At 50.3% G+C, this 24,500-nt stretch overlaps 1 protein-coding gene across 1 annotated transcript in view; it reads right to left on the bottom strand.

The window, feature by feature from the left end:
* Positions 1 to 24,500, bottom strand: part of HOMER3 (homer scaffold protein 3) — a 34,021-nt gene that overhangs the window by 9,330 nt on the left and 191 nt on the right. The window contains exons 2-5 of the mRNA XM_060233140.1: positions 22,605 to 22,774; positions 15,428 to 15,549; positions 11,832 to 11,988; positions 596 to 703 (exon numbers count right to left, since the gene is read on the bottom strand). Of these exons, the coding sequence (XP_060089123.1) occupies positions 596 to 703; positions 11,832 to 11,988; positions 15,428 to 15,549; positions 22,605 to 22,774 (557 nt within the window). The remainder of the gene's footprint in view (positions 1 to 595; positions 704 to 11,831; positions 11,989 to 15,427; positions 15,550 to 22,604; positions 22,775 to 24,500) is intronic.

The raw sequence follows: 24,500 nt of genomic DNA, 5'->3' as shown, positions 1-24,500 counted from the left end.
ATTGTAGGCCACTTTGAGACTCTGTCCTTGAAAGGGCAGCTTCTGGGAGAGCTCTCTCAGCCCCACCCACCTCACAGGGTGTCTGTTGTGGGAGAGGAAGGGAAAGGAGATTGTAGGCCGCTCCGAGACTCTGTCCTTGAAAGGGAAGCTTCTGGGAGAGCTCTCTAAGCCCCACCCGCCTCACAGCTCCCAGAAGAAAAAAAAGGATTTTGATGATGATGATGATATTGGATTTATATCATGCCCTATACTCTGAATCTCAGAGAAGCTTACAATCTCCTATATCTTCTTCCCCAACAACAGACACCCTGTAAGACGGGTGAGGATAAGAGAGCTCTCCCAGAAGCTACCCTATCAAGGACAACTCCTGCGAGAGCTATGGCTGACCCAAGGCAATTCCAACAGCTGCAAGTGGAGGAGTGGGGAATCCAGCCCGGTTCTCCCAGATAAGAGTCCGCACACTTAACCACTACACCAAACTGGCTCTCAAACAGACCCAGCCCAGTGAGTCTGAGGCAAGATCCGATCCAGGGGATTCCTCGATTCATAGCTCGGTTCACCACTCCGCAAGGCCAGGACACCACCCATTGCTCACCTCATCTTTGGCTTTCACCAGCTGTTCCAGTTCTTCCAGAGCCGGACTGACCTCCTCCTTAGTTTCACCTGAGGGACCGTGGCCTCTCTGAGCTTCCAGTTCTGCCACCTGGGAGGGGGGGGCAAGGAGAGGGGAGGGAGAACATCAAAGTCACATTCATGTATCAATGGAGGCCCAGGTAGCTGCCACTGCTAGATCCGCCTTCTTCCATCTTAAGAGGGCGAGGCAGTTGGCTCCCTTCTTGGAGCGCACCGACCTAGCAACTGTGATCCACGCAACGGTCACTTCGAGGTTAGACTACTGCAATGCCCTCTACATGGGGCTGCCCTTGTACCAAACACGGAGACTCCAGGTAGTCCAGAACGCGGCGGCCAGGCTGTTGGAGGGACTACCACGGTGGGAACCTGCACGGCCTGGGCTGCGGAATCTGCATTGGCTGCCGGTTGTCTACCGTGTCCGCTATAAGGGGCTGGTTATTACCTTTAAAGCCCTATATGGCCGAGGACCTGCCTACCTAAAGGACCGCCTCTCCCCATATGTACCCTGGAGAGCACTGAGGTCTGGTTCCCAGAACTTACTAACAATCCCTGGGCCAAGAGAAGCTAAGTTGAGGGCTACTAGGGAGCAGGCCTTCTCGGTGATAGCCCCTCGTTGGTGGAACGACCTTCCAGAGATGGTGCGAGCCCTGCGGGACCTGAACCAATTCCGCAGGGCTTGCAAAACATTTCTTTTTCAGTTGGCATTCGAGACAGAACCTGATTAACTAACGAGCAGACTTAGCCATCTTGTGTACATCAGGATTACAACATTTTAGCACCTATTTTATATGTTTTATCTATTTTAAATAACTTATTTGTAACTGATATTTAAACTGTTATGTTGTTTTATGTGAATCATGGGACTCCCATGTCTGTTATGCTGTTTATGTGAATCATGGGACTCCCATGTCTGTTAGCCGCCCTGAGCCCGCCTGGCGGGGAGGGCGGGATATAAAAATAAAATATTATTATTATTATTATTATTATTATTATTATTAATTGATTAAAACACTTGCAAACCCACACATCCTTTGGCCTCTGTGAAGGTTGCCAACTCCAGTTTGGAAAGGTGCGGTGTCGCGGTTACGTGCGTCATGTCACGCCCCTAAAGCTGCTAGGAGACCTTGGGTCAGCCTAACCTACCTCGCAGGGATGTCGTAAGGAGAAAAGAGAGGAGAGAAGAACAATCTAACTCTCTTGGGTTCCCATTGAGAAAAAGGGAGGGAGGGAGGGAGGGAGGGAGGGAGGGAGGAAGAAGGGAAAGGAGGGAAGGGAGGAAGAAAAAAGGGAGGGTGGGAGGGAGGAAGGAAGGAAGGAGGAAAGGAAGGGAAGAAATAAGGAAGGGAGAAAGGAAGGAAGGAGAGATGGAAGAAATAAGGGAGGGAGGGAGGAAAGGAAGGGAGGAAGGAAGGAAGAAATAAAGGAGGGAGGAAGGAAGAAAGGAGGGAGGGAGGGAGGGAGGGAGGGAGGAAGGAAGGAAGGAAGGAAGGAAGGAAGGAAGGAAGGAAGGAAGGAAGGAAGGAAGGAAGGAAGGAAGGAAGGAAGGAAGGAAGGAAGGAAGGAAGGGAGGGAGGGAGGGAGGGAGGGAGGGAGGAAGAGAGGAAGGGAGAAAGGAAATAAGGAAGGGAGGGAAGCTTCTGAGAGAGCTCTCTCAGCCCCACCCAACTCACAGGTTGTCTGTTGTGGGGAGGAAGGGAAAGGAGATTGTAGGCCACTCTGAGCCTCTGTCCTTGAAAGGGCAGCATCTGGGAGAGCTCTCTCAGCCCCACCCACCTCACAGGGTGTCTGTTGTGGGGGAGGAAGGGAAAGGAGATTGTGGGCCACTCTGAGACTCTGTCCTTGAAAGGGTAGCTGCTGTGAGAGCTCTCTCAGCCCCACCCACCTCACAGGGTGTCTGTTGTGGGGGAGGAAGGGAAAGGAAATTGTGGGCCACTCTGAGACTCTGTCCTTGAAAGGGTAGCTGCTGTGAGAGCTCTCTCAGCCCCACCCACCTCACAGGGTGTCTGTTGTGGGGGAGGAAGGGAAAGGAGATTGTGGGCCACTCTGAGACTCTGTCCTTGAAAGGGTAGCTGCTGTGAGAGCTCTCTCAGCCCCACCCACCTCACAGGGTGTCTGTTGTGGGGGAGGAAGGGAAAGGAGATTGTGGGCCACTCTGAGACTCTGTCCTTGAAAGGGTAGCTGCTGTGAGAGCTCTCTCAGCCCCACCCACCTCACAGGGTGTCTGTTGTGGGGGAGGAAGGGAAAGGAGATTGTGGGCCACTCTGAGACTCTGTCCTTGAAAGGGTAGCTGCTGTGAGAGCTCTCTCAGCCCCACCCACCTCACAGGGTGTCTGTTGTGGGGGAGGAAGGGAGAGGAGTTTGTAGGCTGCCCTGAGACTCTGAGATTCAGAGTATAGGATGGGATATAAATCCAGTATCACCTTCTTCTCTTGTCATGCTCTTTTTCTAGTGTTGCAGATCAACATGAGAGAGCGGCATTTGTGCGAGGACACAAGGAATCCTTTCTCCTGGGACCAAGGCTGCAACCGCCAGCTTTCCTTCACGAGCCCAGGGGACTAGAAACTGGCCTTTCAACTCCAAAGAACAGAAACGGGGGGAATAAAACTGCTTCTTTTTTTAAGTCAGCGCCAGATGGCAGGATGCAGGCATTCTCCAAAACGGCAAGTCGCCTCCTTTGCCCGCCTCTTCCCTGCCCAGAGGCCTCTTTTCCTTTTTATCTGTGCGAGGAAGGTGACCTTAGGGGGGGGGGGAAGGCTGTCTCCTTTCTCATTTCACGCTTCCGTGCGGAGCTGGTCAGCTGACGCGAAGCACAAGGGATGTGTCTGGGAGGGCTGAATCCTCAGCCTCCGCTGTCACCCATCCCTGCCCCAGCAGAGGAGCTGCAGATTGACACGTGTCATTTGGCCAGTTTGGTGTAGTGGTTAAGTGTGCGGACTCTTATCTGGGAGAACCGGGTTTGATTCCCCCCTCCTCCACTTTCACCTGTTGGAATGGCCTTGGGTCAGCCGTAGCTCTGGCAGAGGTTGTACTTGAAAGGGAAGCTGCTGGGAGAGCTCTCTCAACCCCACCCACCTCACAGGGTGTCTGTTGTGGGGGGAGAAGATATAGGAGATTGTAAGCTGCTCTGAGACTCTGTCCTTGGAAGGGTGGCCTCTGGGAGAGCTCTCTCAGCCTCACCTACCTCACAGGGTGTCTGTTGTGGGGGGAGAAGATATAGGAGATTGTAAGCTGCTCTGAGACTCTGTCCTTGAATGGGCAGCTTCTGTGAGAGCTCTCTCAGCCTCACCTACCTCACAGGATGTTTGTTGGGGGGGGGAGGAAGATAAAGGATATTGTAAGCCACTCTGAGATTTGGAGTGGAGGGCGGGTCTTCTTCTTACATGGTAATATATAATGAAATAATTATACAACTCATGGCCCGGTTGCTAACAGGCTATGTACCGGTACCGGTCCACAGCCCATGGGCTGGAGATTCCTGGACTAAAGAACCAGTCCAAAATCTTTTCGGGCCCAACAGCCCTTCTTCCAGGGACCGTCTTCTCAAATAACCAAGCGCAGTAGGTAAGTACTGTCAAAAATCAATTGTGACATTTCAATATGTCTCCTTTCTCCTTGCTTTCTCAAATATATTCACAAACCACTGGCATTACTTACCTACTGCGCTTCATTACTTGAGAAGACAGTCCCTGGAAGAAGGGCTATCAGACCGGGAACGATTTTGGACCGGTTCTCCAGTTCTCGGACTTTCATTATCGTATATAATTATTTTGGACACTGATCACAGAAAGAACAGTAGGGATAACGTGGGCTGTGAAGGGATATTTTATTGTATGATCTCCTGATTAAGGTATGTCACTGAGAACACTACAATTTGTACTTGCTAGTAAATACAGGTATTTGTTATATTTTGTGTTAGCAAGGAGCCAGTGTTTTTCCTCACCAGTGTAAACCCCAGCAGTCGTTTAGAAGCCCAGGTGCTCCCATGTTCCAAACACTGCCAGGTAGAGAAAGTCAATTATTCATGGAAAGGATTTGTTTTTCAGGAGCGCATTTCTCAGCTGCTCGGGGAAAGTAGGGCTCAGAAACTGGAATGAGGTTAAACCACAAAGCCTCAAGAGATGGGGTGTCAAACATGTGGCCTGGGGGTTGAATCGGGCCCCCGGAGGGCTCCTATCAGGCCCCCGAGCAACTGGCTGTCATCTGCTTTTTTTTATCCCTGTCTCTTGCTTCCAACTGCATCACAGCTTGCTTTGCCAGGCTTGCTCAATCGCACGGCAGCAAAACCTCAATTTTCTCCACTGGCTGAGGCTCCTCCCTCGGGGAGGAAGGGGAAGAGGCAGAGCTTGCTTTGCCAGGCTCTCTCAGTCACACAGCAGAGCTACTGAGCCAAGCCTCTCTTCCTTCTATTGGCTGAGGCTCCTCCTGGTCCCCTGGGAAAGGCAATAGAGAGCCAGAGCTTCCTTTGCCCGGTTCCCTGGATCCAATGGGAAAAATATAAGGAAAGCACCTTTAAGACCAAGGAGGGCTTCAAGAGCCACACGATATGTGTGAAAGAGCCACAGTTTGGCCACCCCCGTTTTATACCTCTGAGGATACCAATCGCAGCTGCTGGTGAAACGTCAGGTACTACTATGCCAAGACCATGGCCATACAGCCTGGAAAATCTACAACAAATAACGCACTCTGGCCGTGAAAGCCTTTGACGGCGTAGCGAATGCAAATGCATTTCAACATTTTTGTCACGGTTTCTAAATCTCGAGGAGGAACGTTCACGATGCCACGTTTTGTTTTTAAATCTGAAGGGGAAATATTTCACGATATCCTAATTTAAGGATCAGCCTCCCAGTGCAATCATTGTGACACCTTCCGTTTCCCCAGGCTTTCAGATGCTTCCCTTCGTGGCTGGGGAAGTTTCAGAAAAAAGCGGGCAGGAGGAGGATACAAATCCTTCACAAGAAAACGAATGGCGGGAGAATTTTCATTTCCGGCCAAATGCTTCCGGCCGCATTGCTTTATTATTTAGCGCATTTCGATCTTATCCTTCCCTCCAAGCTGCTCAGGGTTCCCCCCCTCTCCGCCAGTTTATTGCAACAACAACCCCGTGAGGTAGGCTAGTTTGAGTGACTCAGCGGTCCATGCAATATGTTTCCTGGCAAGCAAGGATTTGTACCGGGCACAGCTTTGTTAGCAGGAAATCCTTAGCATATTAGGCTACACCCCCGATGTAGCCAATCCGCCAAGAGCTTACAGGGCTCTTCGTACAGGGCCTACCGTAAGCTCCAAGAGGATTGGCTACATCAGGAGGGTGTGGCCTAATAGGCAAGCCCTGGTACTGGCTTCTAGTTCAGCCTTCCAACCCCCATCTCACACCAGCTTTTCCATTGAGAGCCAGTTTGGTGTAGTGGTGAAGTGCGCGGACTCTTATCTGGGAGAACCGGGTTTGATTCTCCACTCCTCCACTTGCAGCTGCTGGAATAGCCTTGGGTCGGCCATAGATCTCACAGGAGTTGTCCGTGAAAGGGCAGCTACTGTTAAAAAAGCTCTCTTAGCCCCACCTACCTCACAGGGCATCTTTTTTTTGGAGGGGGGGGGGAGAGATTGCGATTGCTCTGAGATTCAGGCGTATAGGGGCAGGATATAAATCCAATATCTTCTATAAGTTTCTGTTTCAAATATCTTGGAGCAGGGGTGGCCAAACTGTGGCTCAGGAGCCACATGTGGCTCTTCCACACATATGATGTGGCTCCCGGAGGAATTTAATTTTTATTTTTTATTTTATTTATTTATGATTTATATCCCGCCCTTCCCACCAAGGTGGCTCAGGGCGGCTTACAACAGGTAAATCAGACATAAAATTTTTAAGTTAGGTATTTAAGATATTTAAACATATTCAAAACATTCAAAACATATAAAACATTTAAGCATTGCGGCAGTATACATGGCAAGAATCTGATAGAGTAAATCAGACTGACTCTCAAACCTTCCCTATGCTGGTTTTATGGGGACTGTTATTCCCAGCTTTTGTTCCTTAAAAAGTCTTCTAAAACGGTTGTGTTACATAGTGCGTACATATGTATTTTATCTTTGTGTTCAAAGAAAGAATTAAGAGTTTTCATAAAGACGTTTGTGTAATATTTGTTCATGTCTTGCGGCTCTCAAACATCTGATGTGTATTCTATGTGGCTCTTACGTTAAGCAAGTTTGGCCACCCCTTGCCTTGGGAGGAAGGCTTTCTCCGCGGCTGCTCAGTTTGAAGCAGATGGACCTTTTTGAAGTTAATGTTATACAAAAACCCTGAGGTTTGGGGGGAAGGGGGGAGGTGAGGCCATTACCACCTGAGCTTTCCCCATGGATGCATTCACGCCACACGCTGTCTGCTCCTGTGTGTGGTCTGCTCTGCAGCGCGATAAAAGAGCAGGTCCATTTTGTTCCTTCCAATGCAATCAATGGCGCAGTGACCTCTCCTTTCTCCTCCGAGATCACAGTGGGGCCATGTTACCAAAGGCCTGACTAGGGCCCATTTGTCTTCTTTCCTGGCCAGCCTCCCAGCTGACCCGATGACCTTGAATGCCAGCTAATTTTAGCAGCCAGAGAACACCTAGCTTAGAAAGAAATACACGCCCTCCGTTTACAAAATAGTAGCAATGTGTAATACAAACTGCATTCACCAAAACACTTTAAATAAGCAGTACACTAATACAGTTACAAAACGTGCAAAACATAGCTACCGTCCAGAAGAAGAAGACTGCAGGTTTATACCCCGCCCTTCTCTCTGAATCAGAGACTCAAGAGTGGCTTACAATCTCCTATATCTTCTCCCCCCACCATCAGACACCCTGTGAGGTGGGTGGGGCTGAGAGGACTCTCACAGCAGCTGCCCTTTCAAGGACAACTCCTGCGAGAGCTATGGCTCACCCAAGGCCATTCCAGCAGCTGCAAGTGGAGGAGTGGGGAATCAAACCCAGTTCTCCCAGATAAGAGTCCGTGCACTTAACCACTACACCAACATAACGATTTATGATAAGTCTGACAGAACCGGTCCAATTACATTTCGGATGTGCTATCCTTCCTCAAGGGGACCGTCTTGCCCTATGCATTGGAACAGTAGACTTAAACGCCAAAATTTCCTGGCTTCCTTAAGTTCTTATTTATTTTTTTTTTAATTTTTATTCATGGAACACCTCTACCAATTTGTATTCATCAGCATCCGAAACAAAACTGGACCAGTTCTGTTTTTTTTTCCCCGTCGGACTTATCATAAATCATTATGAATTCTGGACAGTAGCTACGTTGTGCATGGGATGGTTTTGTAACTCTATTAGTGTAGTGCGTAGAATCACAGAGACCGAAGAGATCTCCGGGGTCATCTAGTCCAACCCCTCGCACAATCTATATCCTTCTTAAAATGTGGTGCCCAAAACTGAACACAAGACTCCAGGGGAGGTCTTACCAGAGCAGAGGAAAGCGATACCTTCACTTCATGTGATCTGGACACTATACTTCTGTCGATACAGCCCAAAATTGCATTTGCCTTTTTAGCCACCGCGTCGCAGTGTTGACTCATGTTCAGCGTATGATCCACTAAGACCCCGAGATCCTTTTCGCACATACTACTAGCAAGACAAGTCTCCCCCATCCTATAACCATGCATTGGATTTTTCCTACCTAAATGCACAACTTTGCATTTATCCCTGTTAAAATTCATTTTATTGGTTTTAGCCCAGTTTTCCAGCCTGTCAAGGTCATCCTGTATCCTGTTTCTGTCTTCTACTGTGTTTGCAACCCCTCCTTATCTGCAGATTTAATAAGCATTCCCTCTATTCCTTCATCCAAATCATTGATAAAGATGTTGAACAAAACAGTTCCCAGGACAGATCCTTGAGGCACTCCACTTGCCACTCCTCTCCAAGAGGATGAAGAACCATTCACAAGCACAACCAGTTACAGATCCACCTAAATTATTTAAGATGTTTTGGTGCATGCAGTTTGCATTACACATTGCTACTATTTTGTAAATGGAGAGAGTGTGTTTCTGTACCTCCGTGGTCCTGATCGTTTCTGAAGAGAACATGGAGCAGCTGCCCAGAGGAGCTAGGGGCCAGACAGGGAACCCGAACAGCTGTCTCTGGAAACAGACAGGAGAGCTGAACATCCCTCTCTCTCCATCACTCGTTAGCGTCTCACGCTTCCTGCAGGATCTAATTAATTTGTAATTCCCAGACTGCGCGCTGGAGCTGATTAATGTGCTCGAAGAGGACTATTAATACACACAGGGCAGAAGAAAGCAAGCCTCTTGAGATTCCACAGCACCCTATCTACACAGGAGCCTTCCCATTGTATCTCTGCATGAGTCACTGTTCTGGTCTGACGTCACTCCAAATCAGCCTGTGTGGGGGGGGGGGGAGGGTCACTTCAGAAAGGAGATGGGAAACGGATGGCAGAGTGCCCTTCCCCGGCAAGACACAGTGGAAATGAGGCAGTCGAATCACAAAAGGTCAAAAGGGATTGGACTGACTACAATGGATCTAAAATACTGATATTTTATGGCTTTCTTTTTTTTAAAAAAAAAGTGGGTGCTTTGACAACACCTGGGACAATAGGTGTTTTTACACTGACAGTTTGTGACTCTCTATCACCGCACTGCAAACTCACCTTTTACATTACCTAACGTTTTCACAACTGTTTTGCATCATTGCTGCCCGAAGCATCTACATTTGCTTCAGGGAGATGCGTTTTGGAGCCGCTGCTGCAATGTTTTTCTCCAGACTAGTTTTGATCTGGTCTTTTCTTTACCGGCGTTTCAAACTTGCATTGTAGAAGTTTTCATGGGTTTTAAAAGACTCCTCCAAAAGCCACAAGGGGCAGTAATTTGCATGAGAACTGACAGCACTTGAAATTTTTACATATCATTGCTTGCCTCATCTAGTAATTTAAATTTGTATTGTTTTTTGCAGTGCGATTTCCAAGCAATTTTATACATTTAACTAAGTGGTATTCCGGCTGCTCTCCGATCAGAGGCCTCCCCCCCACAATTGAAACGCTTAAATGTAAAAGGAAAATAATTAAAATGGAACGGGGCAGGCGATTTGAAGACTCTAAAACTCTGGATCAAACTGAATGTAAAAACGCCCAATGCCAATGATGACAGCCAATTATAAAAAATCCCCATTACTGAAAGCACACACAGAAGAAAATATGCTCAAACTGACAAGACTCCTAACAAAATCAGGAGAAAGTCAAGTGTGCAGAAAAGCTCACCAGTCAGAATTGAATGTGAACACAATACTAAATTAAGCTAGGCTGTATTATATATTCTTTACATTTGTTTCCTGAGCAAACGAAGATAAGAAGAAGAAGATGATATTGGATTTATATCCCGCCCTCCACTCCGAAGAGTCTCAGAGCGGCTCACAATCTCCTTTACCTTCCTCCCCCACAACAGACACCCTGTGAGGTGGGTGGGGCTGGAGAGGGCTCTCACAGCAGCTGCCCTTTCAAGGACAGAGTCTCAGAGCAGCTCACAATCTCCTTTCCCTTCCTCCCCCACAACAGACACCCTGTGAGGTGGGTGGGGCTGGAGAGGGCTCTCCCAGCAGCTGCCCTTTCAAGGACAACCTCTGCCAGAGCTATGGCTGACCCAAGGCCATTCCAGCAGGTGCAAGTAGAGGAGTGGGGAATCAAACCCGGTTCTCCCAGATAAGAGTCCGCTCACTTAACCACTACACCAAACTAAGATAAAGATAAACTAAGAAAAGGGCAGGAGCTGGATTCCAGCCCTTTGCATTAAAAACAGAGAAAAGATTATCACGATAGGGAGAAAAGTCCAGTCCCTTTCTGCCGGGGGGAAGCTGTGGGTCAGTGGAAGCGCCTCTGCTTTACATTCTGGGAAGGGGCTCCAATCCCACAATCATCTTGGTTCCCTTCCTCAGCCCTTTCGGCAGTTCTGCTCACCCCCTGGCAGACTTGCAAATGGGCTGGGGGGGGGGAGGTTGGGCTGGAGATCTCCTGGACTTCTAACTGATCTCATAGAATCAAAGAGTTGGAAGGGACCTCCAGGGTGATGTAGTTCAACCTCCTGCCCAGTGCAGGAAACTCACAAACACTGTGCGATTGAGCGAGCCTTGCAAAACAAGTTGATATGCAGAAGGAAGCAGAAGAGAGAGAAGCAGAAGGAAGCAGGAGAGAGAGAGAGCAGAAGGAAGCAGGAGAGAGAGAGAGAGAGAGAGAGAAGCAGAAGGAAGCAGGAGAGAGAGAGAGCAGAAGGAAGCAGAAGAGAGAGAGAGAAGCAGAAGGAAGCAGGAGAGAGAGCAGAAGGAAGCAGAAGAGAGAGAGAGAGAAGCAGAAGGAAGCAGGAGAGAGAGAGAGAAGCAGAAGAGAGAGAGAAGCAGAAGGAAGCAGGAGAGAGAGAGAGCAGAAGAAAGCAGAAGAGAGAGAGAGAAGCAGAAGGAAGCAGAAGAGAGAGAGAAGCAGAAGGAAGCAGGAGAGAGAAGCAGAAGGAAGCAGGAGAGAGAGAGAAGCAGAAGGAAGGAGAGAGAGAAGCAGAAGAAAGCAGGAGAGAGAGAGAAGCAGAAGGAAGCAGAAGAGAGAGTGAGAAGCAGAAGGAAGCAGGAGAGAGAGAGTGAGAGAAGCAGAAGGAAGCAGAAGAGAGAGAGAGAGAAGTAGAAGGAAGCAGAAGAGAGAGAGAGAGAAGTAGAAGGAAGCAGAAGAGAGAGAGAAGCAGAAGGAAGCAGAAGAGAGAGAGAGAAGCAGAAGGAAGCAGAAGAGAGAGAGAGAAGCAGACCAGTTGCTTGGGGGCCTGATGGGAGCCCTCCAGTGGCCTGATTTGGCCCCGGGTTGCATGTTTGACACCCCTGCTGTAAGCTCCATGAGGACTGGCTCCATCAGGGGTGTGTGGCCTAATATGCAAAAGAGTTCCTGCTACAAAAAAAGCCCTTGTCGTCTCTGTTCAGACGGCTATGCTGCATCCCAATTGTCCAGCATTCCCTCTAAGCTGTGCGTGTGAGGAGTCACTCCTTAACCCACGACGCTGCCCCGCTCAGCAGCAGTCTGGAGTCACGCAGGGTCTTCTGCCCATTGTCCATTTCAGAATTATAGTTCTATTCTGCTCAGGGTGTGGACAGCTCTGCTCGGTGGGGGCGGAATTAGAGGCGAAGCCGCTGTGTCTCCCTCTCCAGCACCCCCCTCCCTGCCCTACTCACCCGGAGCCGCAGGGTCTCCGTCTCCTCCTGATAGGCCGCCAGCTGCTTCTTCCACTGCTCCACATTGGCGTTGGCTTCGTGCAAGGCGGCCACCAGCTTGCTGTTGCTGTCTTGCAGGGTGAAAAATTCGGCTTCCCACTGGACTTCGCACACTGATCTGGGGGAGCGAGAACATCCAGTCAGCTCCCGTTTCTCGGCATCTGTTGCTGAAGGCCTCGAGTGAGGCACACACATGTTTCCCGCCCGCCACCCAAATGCCTTCTCTTTTTCTGAACAAAAAGACCGAAAGACAGAATGGCTTCAATTCTAGCTCTCTCTAGACACTCAGAAACACTGGCTCCAATCCAGATTTAAATTTAATCGAGTACTTTTATCATCCTTTTAACACATGGAATTCACTGCCACAGGAGGTGGCGGCGGCTGCAAAAATAGCCAGCTTCAGGAGAGGATTGGATAAGCATATGGAGCAGAGGTTCATCAGTGGCTCTTAGCCACAGCGTAGCGTTGGAACTCTCTGTCTGGGGCAGTGATGCTCTGCATTCTTGGTGCTTGGGGGGGCACAGTGGGAGGGCTTCTAGTGTCCCGGCGCCACTAATGAACCTCCTGATGCCACCTGGGTTTTCTGGCCACTGTGTGACACAGAGTGTTGGACTGGATGGGCCACTGGCCTGATCCAACACGGCTTCCCTTATGTTCTTTTGTCTGGGGCAGTGATGCTCTGTATTCTTGGTGCTTGGGGGGGCACAGTGGGAGGGCTTCTAGTGTCCTGGCCCCACTGATGAACCTCCTGATGGCACCTGGGTTTTCTGGCCATACGTTCAGGGAGGGACGGTGGCTCAGTGGTAGAGCATCTGCTTGGGAAGCAGAAGGTCCCAGGTTCAATCCCTGGCATCTCCAAAAAAGGGTCCAGGCAAATAGGTGTGAAAAACCTCAGCTTGAGACCCTGGAGAGCCGCTGCCAGTCTGAGAAGACAATACTGACTTTGATGGACCAAGGGTCTGATTCAGTATAAGGCAGCTTCATATGTTCATATGTTGGACTGGATGGGCCATTGGCCTGATCCAATATGGCTTCTCTTATGTTTTTATGTTTGGGGCAGCGATTGCCTGTATTCTTGGTGCCTGGGGGGGGGGCACAGTGGGAGGGCTTCTAGTGTCCTGGCCCCACTGGTGAACTTCCTGAGGGCAGTTGGAGTTTCTGGCCACTGTGTGACACAGAGTGTTGGTCTGGATGGGCCACTGGCCTGATCCAACATGGCTTCTCTTATGTTCTTCTGTCTGAGGCAAGTGATGCTCTGTATTCTTGGTGCTTGGGGGGGGCAACAGTGGGAGGGCTTCTAGTGTCCTGGCCCCACTGATGGACCTCCTGATGGCACCTGGGTTCTTTTGGCCACTGTGTGACACAGAGTGTTGGACTGGATGGGCCACTGGCCTGATCCAACATGGCTTCTCTTATGTTCTTATGCAAATTTTCTGGGCGTTCTCTTTTTGTTTGCAACCATGAGGGTTGCAATTAATGGGGAGCTTTTAACGGCTTTTTCCTCCCCTAATTTTTTCACTGAAAACCACTAACAAAGCTGCTTTACCCTTGGGGGGGGGGGAGAAGTGGGATTCTCTAGGTAATGCTTCACAAACAAACGTGAAAAGCAGCATGGGGTGCTTCAATGCGTATCCCAGGGCAAGGCGGAAAAGGGTGAATGACACCCCCCCCCCCATGTTATATAGGAACATAAAGAAAGCCCTTCCAGATCAGACCAGTGGTCCATCTTGTCCAGCATCCTCTCTCACACAGTGACCAGCCAGTTCCTCTGGAGGGCCAGCAACAGGGCAGAGAGGCTGAGGCCCTCATAAGAACATCAGAAGAGCCCTGCTGGATCAGACCAGTGGTCCATCTAGTCCAGCATCCCGTCTCACAGAGGGGCCAACCAGTTCCTCTGGAGGGCCAGCAACAGGGCAGAGAGGCCGAGGCCCTCATAAGAACATCAGAAGAGCCCTGCTGGATCAGACCAGTGAGGGTCCATCTAGTCCAGCATCCCGTCTCACAGAGGGGCCAACCAGTTCCTCTGGAGGGCCAGCAACAGGGCAGAGAGGCCGAGGCCTTCATAAGAACATCAGAAGAGCCCTGCTGGATCAGACCAGTGAAGGTCCATCTAGTCCAGCCTCCTGTCTCACACAGTGTCCAGCCAGTTCCTCTGAAGGGCCAACAACAGGGCAGAGAGGCTGATGTTGTCTCCGGACTCTACATTCTGAATAAAACGTTGTTGGTCTTAAAGGCGACACTTGAATCCTACTTTGTTCTACTGCTTCAGACCAACACGGCTGCCCACTTGGATCTAAATAGGTGCGTTAAGCTATCACAAGTGGTGTGCTATTGTCTCTCTCTCTCTCCTTTTTAAAAACCCAACAAAAAAGATTTCCAGCATCTTTTTAACCTGAAAACAGCAAACGTACCAGCTCAGACTCCAGCATCCTCTCCCCAATTGGATAAAAGCCCTGCCTCCAGCTTGCTTCTCAACACTTGACTGAAGCATTCTGCCTCTGAAATCAGAGGCCACATTGGAAATGTAAAAATCATGAAGGTCCCTTTTTTCATATGTGGTGGGACTTGTGAAAAAGCGAAAAAGTTTTGGCAGATGATACAAGAAGAAATCTCTAAAATTTTGGGATACGACTTTAAGAAAGTTGCAGAGACTTTTCTGCTGGGATTACAAATGGAAAAATTTCCAAAAGAAGATAGAATTCTAATTTGGTATTTGTTCTCAGCTGCTAGGACATTGTATGCGCAGTTGTGGAAAGCAAGAAAAAATACCAGGGAAATGGGATCGGATTGTGAAAGTTTTATCGTGGAGTGAGATGGACAAATTAACAAGAACTTTAAGAGACTATGATTTGGATGTGTTTAAAAAGGAGTGGAAGAAATTTAGAGGATACATAGAGAAAGGGTGGAATGTAAAAAGACATTGGACAATTTTTTAACATGAATATGAGAAAAGAAAGATATTGAACTTTGATTGGTTAAGGGTACCTTTATAACTGAACTAAAGTATATAACCTCGGCGGGAGTCTAGTAACGGAGGGAGGGGGGATTGGAAAATATCATATGGGTTAGAGATAGTAATGATATAATTAGATATTGTTACCATATGTTATCAATACAATTGTTTAAACTGAAATCAGAGGCCCCATTTGGCTACCATGGCTCCCTCCAAGCATCTATCTAGACTCTGAAATCCATTAGGTCAGTGGCTATCTTGTAGCAGTGAGTTCCATAAGTCACCTACTTGCTGCATGACATGTGACTTCCTTTTGCCTGTCTTGAAGCCACCGATGTTCCATTCTGTTTTGGAGGGTGATGCTGTTATGCTGCTGAGACTACCAACCAGCTATGGACAGCTGAGGGGCGGGGCCAAAATTTTAACCCATCCAGTGCTGGAAATTATTTTGGAATGCAAAGGCCATGCACCGACACCGTCCGGTTGCATGTTTCTTCACAGCAGTGAATCGCGGCTGCTGTCGACAAACCCAGCGGCTGTTCCCATTCTAACACACCGGAACGCGCACACGCACACACACCCCAGATCCGGATCTGCCCCTCACCCTTCTGAGAGCATCTTCTTGATCCGCTCCCTTTCCGTCGTCATCTCCATGTCTGCGCTTTGGCTCCGGAAGAGTTTGTCGTCACCGGGCCCATTGGAACTGATGATGGGGCTGGGGTAGATCTGAGGCGGGAGGAAGAGGAGGTGGGGGTCACCATGATGCAGCGGAGGGAGAGGAACCTGAAGGCTGCTCTGTAATAGCCCCCTCCAAAGAGTGCAGCCGTGATCTTGCCACCTCTTTAGAGCCACCACCTACCTACATCCCTTCCTTCCAGTTCCTTCCCTTCTTTCTTCCAGCTCCACCACTCCTTCCCTCCCTCCTTCCTTCCTGTTCCCTCTGTCCCTCCCTTCTTCCTTCCTGTTCCCTTCGTCCCTCCCTCTGTCCTGTTCCCTCCTTCCTTCCTGCTTCCTCCCTCCTTCCTTCCAGTTCCCTCCTTCCTTCGTGATCCCTCCCTCCTTCCAGTTCGGTCTTTCCAGTTCCTTCCTATTCTTCCTTCCCTCCTTCCAGTTCCCTCCCTTCTTCCTTCCAGTTCCTTCCTTCCTTCCAGTTCTGTCTTTCCAGTTCCTTCCTATTCTTCCTTCCCTTCCAGTTCCCTCCTTCCTTTCTGGTCCCTCCCTCCTTCCTTCCAGTTCCTTCCTTCCCTCTTTCCAGTTCCTTCCTTCCTGTTCCCTCCATCCTTCCTTCCTTCCAGTTCCCTCCTTCCTTCCAGTTACTTCCTTTCTTGCTCCCCTCCTTCCACTTCCTTCCCCCTTTCCAGTTCCTTCCTTCCTGCTCCCTCCCTCCTTCCAGTCCCCTCCTCAATGGGGACCCAAAGCAGCTCATATCGCTTCTTTTCCCTCCATTCTACAACATCCTCACGAGGTAGGTTAAGGCAGAGAGCCTTGATTGGCCCAAACTCAACCAGAAATTTCTATGGCAAAGAAGGGATTCGAACCTGGGTCGCCCAGATCCCAGTCTGACAGTCTCTATATGCTGTACCCCGTTAGCTGTCACATGGCCTGTGGTGCCCCACCCATCTAGTATATTTTCATCCCGCCCATCCTCCCAAGAGCTCAGGGCATGTGCACAACACCCTCCCTTCGCTGTCCGAACATCACAACAACCCGGCAAGGCAGGGGTGGAATTCTAGCAGGAGCCCCTTTGCATATTAGGCCACCGCCCCCCCCCCCCGATGTAGCCTATCCTCCAAGAGCTTACAAGGCTTTTTGTAAGCCCTTGGAGGATCGGTTACATCAGAGGGTGTGACCTATATGCAAAGGAGCTCCTGCTAGAATCCCACCCCTGCTGCAAGGTAAGACAGAGGCGGAAACGATGACTCTAGTCGGCTATTGTTTTGTCAATGACTGCCTAAGTGCTTAAGATGAACGCAACGAGGGCACGGTGGCAACACTTCCATTTCCCGCCCCCCATCAAAAACCACACTCCCTGCCATCCTCTCCTCCCCCTCCTCCTCCCCCCCCCAGGCCAAGGGAGTCTTCGCACTCCCTCCCCCTCATACGCTGTCAATCCATCTGTGTCTCTAGTGCGGAACACGCCGTCTTCTCTTCTCCAGATCTGTCCCTCGTTTCCCAGGAGATCAGAGGGAAACTGCCACCCTCGGGTTGCGTCCTGGGGGACTACAGAGAACTCCCCCCCTCCCAAGTACCGCTTCCAAGTTCCTTCCTCATTACCCCACAGTGGCAAGCAAAAATCATTAAGGAGCATTTGGGGAGGATGGTGGCTCAGTGGTAGAGCATCTGCTTGGTAAGCAGAAGGTCCCAGGTTCAATCCCTGGCATCTCCAACTCAAAAGGGATCAGGCAGTAGGTGATGGAGATGGAGAGACGGTGGCTCAGTGGTAGAGCATCTGCTTGGGAAGCAGAAGGTCCCAGGTTCAATCCCTGGCATCTCCAACTCAAAAGGGATCAGGCAAGCAGGCATGAAAAACCTCCGCTTGAGACCTTGGAGAGCCGCTGCCTGTCTGAGTAGACAATACTGACTTTGATGGACCCAGGGTCTAATTCAGTAGAAGGCAGCTTCATATGTTCATATATGTTCATATGTGATTGGGAAGACCTGAGACCCCCGAAAGCCACTGCAATCTGAGTAAACAAGACTGAGGGTTTCGGTCAGTACAGGACAGTTCGTGTGTTTGGCTGTTGGAGAGGGACAGTGGCTCAGTGGTAGAGTATCTGCTTGGTAAGCAGAAAGTCCCAGGTTCAATCCCCAGCATCTCCAACTAAAAAGGGTCCAGGCAAGTAGGCATGAAAAACCTCAGTTGAGACCCTGGAGAGCCGCTGCCAGTCTGAATAGACAATACTGACTTTGATGGACCAAGGGGGGTCTGATTCAGTATAAGGCAGCTTCATATGTCCATATGAAAGGAAATTTTAGGGGAAGGACAGTGGCTCAGCAGTAGAGCATCTGCTTGGGAAGCAGAAGGTCCAGGTTCAGTCCCCGGGATCTCCAACTAAAAAGGGTCCAGGCGAGTAGGCGTGAAAAACCTCAGCTGGAGACCCTGGAGAGCCGCTGCCAGTCTGAATAGACAATACTGACTTTGATGGACCAAGTGGGGTCTGATTCAGTAGAAGGCAGCTTCACATGTTCATATGAAAGGAATTTTTAGGGAAGGATGGTGGCTCAGTGGTAGAGCATCTGCTTGGGAAGCAGGAGGTCCCAAGGTTCAATCCCCAGCATCTCCAACTCAAAAGGGTCCAGGCAGTAGGTGATGGAGATGGAGGGACGGTGGCTCAGTGGTAGAGCATCTGCTTGGAAGCAGAAGGTCCAGGTTCAATCCCCGACATCTCCAACTCAAAAGGGTCCAGGCAAGTAGCATGAAAAACCTCAGCCTGAGATCCTGGAGAGCTGCTGCCAGTCTGAGTAGACAATACTGACTTTGATGGACCCAGGGAGGTCTGATTCAGTAGAAGGCAGCTGCAATATGTTCATATGAGCAAACCTCAGTGCTGGACACGGAGCAGCCAGAGTGTGGAGCTCCCTTGGGCAAAAGAAGTACATGAAGCTCTCTTGAACCCAACCAGACCCCTCGTCCTCAAAGTCACTCTCATCTGCTCAGACGGGCAGAGGCCAGGGAAAAAATATGGGAAATTTGTTCAATGGATAAAATAGTCCAAAATCCATTCTTTTGTTGGCATCGGTTTACGCTTTGGATAAGAAGACGTTTGAGGAAGCGTGGAACCCTGTTGCAGATCATCGGAGTGAAAATAAATTTTTGCCTAGAAACAATAAAAAATAAATCTTTGCCTAGGAACCGTCTCGACGGCACCCACTTGTGCGTGGTGTGCCACAAGGGGCAGTTCTGTCCCCCATGTTCAACGTCGGCGTGCGCCCCCTTGCCCAGAGGTTTGGGCTGAGATGTCATCAGTATGAGGATGACGCCCAGCTGTATCTACTGATGGGCGGCCAGTCCGTCTCCTCCACCGAAGATTGGACCATGGCCCTTCAAGCTGCGGCCGGTGGCTCAGGCTGAGTCGACTGAAGTGGAATCCGTAGAAGACGGAGGTCCTGTACCTAAGTCGTGGCGGTCTGGGAACCGACGTCTTACTACCGACCTTGGATGGGGGCAATACTTACACCGGCGCCCAAGGACAAAAACTTAGGAGTGTCCTGGATCCCTCTCGAAATACGGAGCCCAGGCAGCAGCCTTCTATCGTCTTCGGCTGGCAAGACAGCCGATCCCTTTCCTCAAACGCGACGACTTGGCGACAGTGATCCACGCCACGGTCACCTCAAGACTGGATCGCTGCAACGCCCTCTACATGGGGCTGCTCTTGTCTCAAACCCGGAAGCTTCAATTAGCGCAGAACGCAGCAGCCAGCTTGTTAATGGGCCTTCCTTTACGGGAACACATCGAAAGCGCTGCACTGATTGCCTATCGCATACCGGGTTCGTTTCAAGGTGTTGGTTCTCACCTTTAAGGCCTTATACGGCCAGGGGCCTGCATACCTTAGGGACTGCCTTTCCTCACATGTTCCCCAGAAAGCACTTCGGTCTGGATCCCTGGGCCAAAGGAGGCCCGCCTGAATCCACCAGAGACAGGGCCTTCTCTGTAAAGGCTCCTTTCTGGTGGAACCAGCTGCCGGAAGAGGTGAGGGCCCTGCGGGACCTTGGCCAGTTCCGCACGGCCTGTAAGACAGCCCTCTTCCGGCTGGCTTATAACTAACTGGCATTGGAAACTGAGTGTAGTTTTGATAGACCGCCGTTATATGTTTTATTATTTTACAGTTTTAACTGTGTAAGATGTTTTAAATCCAAAATTTATCTAAGATTTTATGTGTTGTGAGCCGCCCTGAGCCGCTTCGGTGGGAAGGGCGGGATATAAATTGAAATAAACTTGAAACTGGATCACAAAGTCTACTTACAATCCCCGGCCCTAAGGAGGCCAGGCTCATGACAACTAGAGACAGGGCCTTCTCTGTAGTGGCCCCCCGCTGGTGGAATGAGTTGCCGGAAGAGGTCAGGGCCCTGCGAGAGCTCCGACAGTTCTGCAGGGCCTGTAAGACGGCACTCTTCCACCAAGAATCTGTGAACTAGGCTGCTGGCCACTAGAGCTCTAAGCAACATGACAAACCAACAACAACAATCTGCTGCAAAGCTGCTGCAGAGAGGACAGAGAAGACCTGCCGGATAGAGAATTATAAATCTGAAACGTGTAAGATCAGAGCAGCGAAATATTTTTATGCATTTATGTATTGATATTATTCTCTGTTTTATGATTTTAATGTCGCACTACTATGTCTAACCACGCATATGTATGTCTACGTAAGCCGCCCTGAGCCCGCCTCGGTGGGGAGGGCAGGATATAAGTGGGACTAAATAAATAAAGATTGTGGCCAGGCCAGCGCATGGCCCCAACGCGCGCCACCCTCCACCACCCGGAATACTTATTGCGCGCAGCAACAAAGGGCATGGCATGACATCACATGGTCATGGGGTCGGAATAACTCTCCCGATTTTCTCTGACCCTTCAGCGCCCAGAAACAATGCAACACTTTCATCCGCGTTGTTTCTGGGCAACGCAGCGCCGCATGATGACATCCATGGTGACGTCATCATGCACCATTGTTTCTGGGCGCTGAGGGGCCGGAGAATTCTTCGACCCCTCACTGCCCAGAAACAACGTGGCTGAGAAGTCGGAAGAACTCTCCCAGTCCCTCGGCACCCAGAAATAATGGCGCACGATGACGTCACAATGTGATGTCATCATGCCGCGCTGCGTTGTTTTTGGGTGCCGAGGGGCCGGGAGAGTTCTTCTGACCCCTCAGTGCCCAGAAACAACGCGGGTGAAAGTGTTGCATTGTTTCTGGGCGCTGAAGGGTCGGAGAAAATCTTCCGGCCCCTCAGCGCCCAGAAACAATGACGCATGATGATGTCACCGTGTGATGTCATCACGCTGCGCCGCATTATTTCTGGGCACTGAGGGGCCAGGAGAGTTCTTCTGACCCGTCAGGGCCCCAGAAACAACAGCGCTTTCAGTCCTGGGCGCTCTCCGAGTTCGAGTCCAAAAGCACCTCAGAGAACAACAAGGGTTTCGGAGTACAAGCTCTCAAGAGTCAAAGCCCCCCCCCCCCCCCCGTGCTTCACTCCTACAGGCCGGCACCAAGGCCAAACGACACGCTCGTGTTTGGAAGGAGTTTTTCATGCACTCATGGGTTCCCTGCAGCTCCACAGCAGCCGCAGGGATTGCTTTCAAAAGAGCAATCGATTGGAATTCTGGATCTTCTGTGACGTTTTTTTAAGGACAGAAAACTTTCAGGAGTCACACAGAAGCACTCACTTTTGCTGCAAGGGACGCTGCGCTTGTACGTTTTGCACTGATATCACTGATACTGCTTTTGTGCTTGTCCGCTGTTAAGAAACTTTGGTATTTTCATTGAAATGAACATATGAAGCTGCCTTATACTGAATCAGACCTTTGGTCCATCGAAGTCAATAGGCAGCGGCTCTCCAGGGTCTCAAGTGTGGAAAGTTTTTTGGGGCACAGTTATGTTGTTCCCATGCCCAGAAGATGGCAAAAAAACCCCTCCAGGATCCCTGGCTAAACTGGCCGGGGGCCATATTGCTGCCTGACCTCAAAGAGGTGACCGGCATTTCCCTGGTGAGTTAGAAAGAAGAAGACGACTGCAGATTTATACCCTGTCCTTCTCTCAGAATCATAGACTCAGAGCAGCCTACAATCTCCTTTCCCTTCCTCCCCCACAGCAGACACCCTGTGAGGTAGATGGGGCTGAGAGAGCTCTCTCAGAAGCTGCCCTTTCAAGGACAGAGGCTCAGAGCGGCCTACAATCGCCTTTCCCTTCCTCCCCCACAACAGACACCCTGTGAGATGGGTGGGGCTGAGAGAACTCTCTCAGAAGCTGCCCTTTCAAGGACAGAGTCTCAGAGCAACCTACATCTGCTTTGTCTTAATCCCCCACAACAGACACCCTGTGAGGCGGGTGGGCTGAGAGAGCTCTCCCAGAAGCTGCCTTTCAAGGACAACTTCTGTGATAGCTATGGCTGACCCAAGGCCATGCCAGCAGGTTTAAGTGGCCACAAGAACTCAGCACTGATGCAACCCTCCCTCCTTTCCTCTCTTGATCTGCCTAAGTTTCTTGAAGTCCTGCCCCATAATAACAACTCACTAAAAATAAATCTTTCAAGAAAATCACAGTACCTAAATCTAGGTCCTAAATCTAAAATAATAATCTCAGGGGGTCATTGGGTTGAAAGGCAATGTAAACACACACACACACAAACCCGAACTAAAACAATGGCAGCAGTTTAGAAAGATCAAGGAAAACACCCACCACTCGAAATTTAAAATGCAGAAGGAACAGCGTGAAGCTGTCGTCATTTCACCAGACTAGCAAAATGCAGAGCCGTGAAAATTACAGTAATTGCAAACTGAAGTAAGAAACTGAGAAAAGCCAGCCATCGGAGTACAGCCAGCGCAACGATAAATCAGCAGGCCAGAGCACGGAGAAGACTTCTGGAAGAACCTTTGTGAAGTCAATAGGGCGGCGTCCTGGTGATCTTTCTTGAGCTAGAAACGAAAATTCCCGGGCCCACCACTGAAAAAGGCCCTGCCCATGTACCCACCGGCTTCCCCTTGGCTCACACAGGCCCATTCTACAGGGGCTGATCTCAAGGCATGGGCAGATTTGTGAGACCTCTGGACCCTTTACTCCCCTGCTTACCTGCGGAGAAGTCAAACTCAGAGCAGGGCTGGTGAGCTCCGTCTTATCTTGCGATTTCTCCCTCGCCAGCCGGGCGGCTTCCTTCACCTCCTGGAACTTCTCTGCAAACTGTAATTCGGGGTGGGGGTGGGGGGAATTAAAGAAGGAACATCTCCTGCCATCTTGGACGGCTGAACCCCCTCAAGCCGCGAAGACGTGGGCTAGATCCCGTTAGTTACCCTTCCGCCAAGTCAAACAGTCCCCACAACGTGGCCAAAGGGTGGAAAGCTCAGGGTGGAACCCATGTGGTGTGCTCATGGCTTGGATCCAGGGGTGGAATTCTAGCAGGAGCTCCTTTGCATATTAGGCCACACACCCCTGATGTAGCCAATCCTCCAAGAGCTTACAAAAAAAGAGGCCTGTAAGCTCTTGGAGGATTGGCTACATCAGGGGTGTGTGGCCTAATATGCAAAGGAGCTCCTGCTAGAATTCCACCCGATTATAAGGGTCAAAAAGCCGATGTTTCCCTCTTGCACACACTGATCCTGACCAGTGTTCTGTAGAGACAGTTTGGTGTAGTGGTTAAGTGTGCAGACTCTTATCTGGGAGAACCAGGTTTGATTCCCCACTCCTCCACTTGCACCTGCTGGAATGGCCTTGGGTCAGCCAGAGCTCTGGCAGAGGTTGTCCTTGAAAGGGCAGCTGCTGTTAGAGCTCTCTCATCCCCATCCGCCTCACAGCATGTCTGTTGTGGGGGAGGAAGGGAAAGAAGATTGCAGGCCGCTCTGAGACTCTGTCCTTGAAAGGGCAGCTTCTGGGAGAGCTCTCTCAGCCCCACCCGCCTCACAGAGTGTCTGTTGTGGGGGAGGAAGGGAAAGGAGATTGTAGGCCGCTCTGAGCCTCTGTCCTTGAAAGGGCAGCTTCTGGGAGAGTCCTCTCAGCCCCACCCACCTCACAGGGTGTCTGTTGTGGGGGAGGAAGGGAAAGAAGATTGCAGGCCGCTCTGAGACTCTGTCCTTGAAAGGGCAGCTTCTGGGAGAGCTCTCTCAGCCCCACCCGCCTCACAGAGTGTCTGTTGTGGGGGAGGAAGGGAAAGGAGATTGTAGGCCGCTCTGAGCCTCTGTCCTTGAAAGGGCAGCTTCTGGGAGAGCCCTCTCAGCCCCACCCACCTCACAGGGTGTCTGTTGTGGGGGAGGAAGGGAAAGGAGATTGTAGGCCTCTCTGAGACTCTGTCCTTGAAAGGGCAGCTTCTGGGAGAGCCCTCTCAGCCTTACCTACCTCACAGGGTGTCTGTTGTGGGAGAGGAAGATAAAGGAGATTGTGAGCCACTCTGAGACTCTGCTATTCGGAGTGGAGGGCAGGATATAAATCCAAAATCATCATCTTCTTCTCTTCTTAAGCTGAGTTAGTGTGAGCTAGATCACAGTTTTTTATTCTCTGGCTCACACATTTGTGTCTTGGCTCAGGAAGAATGGCCCCAGAGCAGACTTATTGAGACAGCAGCTGACAGCTTTTATGCCGGCAGCTCACAAAGCCGAGTTTTTGCTCACGAGACTCCGCAACTTAAGAGGGAGCATCGGAAACGACCTTGCCTTTTGTAACAACAAGGGGAGGAGGAGAGAGAACGGGGAAGCGATTTAAACACGGTGCTTCTGGTCAGCACAACACCGACTGCCATTTCCTGGTGCCCTTCTGCTTCTTGAACGTTGAGGATAAAATCTAAAAGCAGGAGCCACACGTGGCTCTTTCACACATATTGTGTGGCTCTCGAAGCCCCCTCCGCCCCATCAGCTGGCTTGGAGAAGGCCTTTGTCTCTTTGAATCACTCCTCCAATTCAAGCCAGTTGGCAGTTTGGAGAATGCATTTAATGTTCAAGTTGCTTTCTTTCCACCTCCACCTCCGTATTCCCTTCTTCC

Source organism: Heteronotia binoei, chromosome 2 (assembly GCF_032191835.1).
Source record: "Heteronotia binoei isolate CCM8104 ecotype False Entrance Well chromosome 2, APGP_CSIRO_Hbin_v1, whole genome shotgun sequence".
NCBI classification, from domain to species: Eukaryota; Metazoa; Chordata; class Lepidosauria; order Squamata; family Gekkonidae; genus Heteronotia; species Heteronotia binoei.
This window is presented reverse-complemented; position numbering and strand designations above follow the sequence as displayed.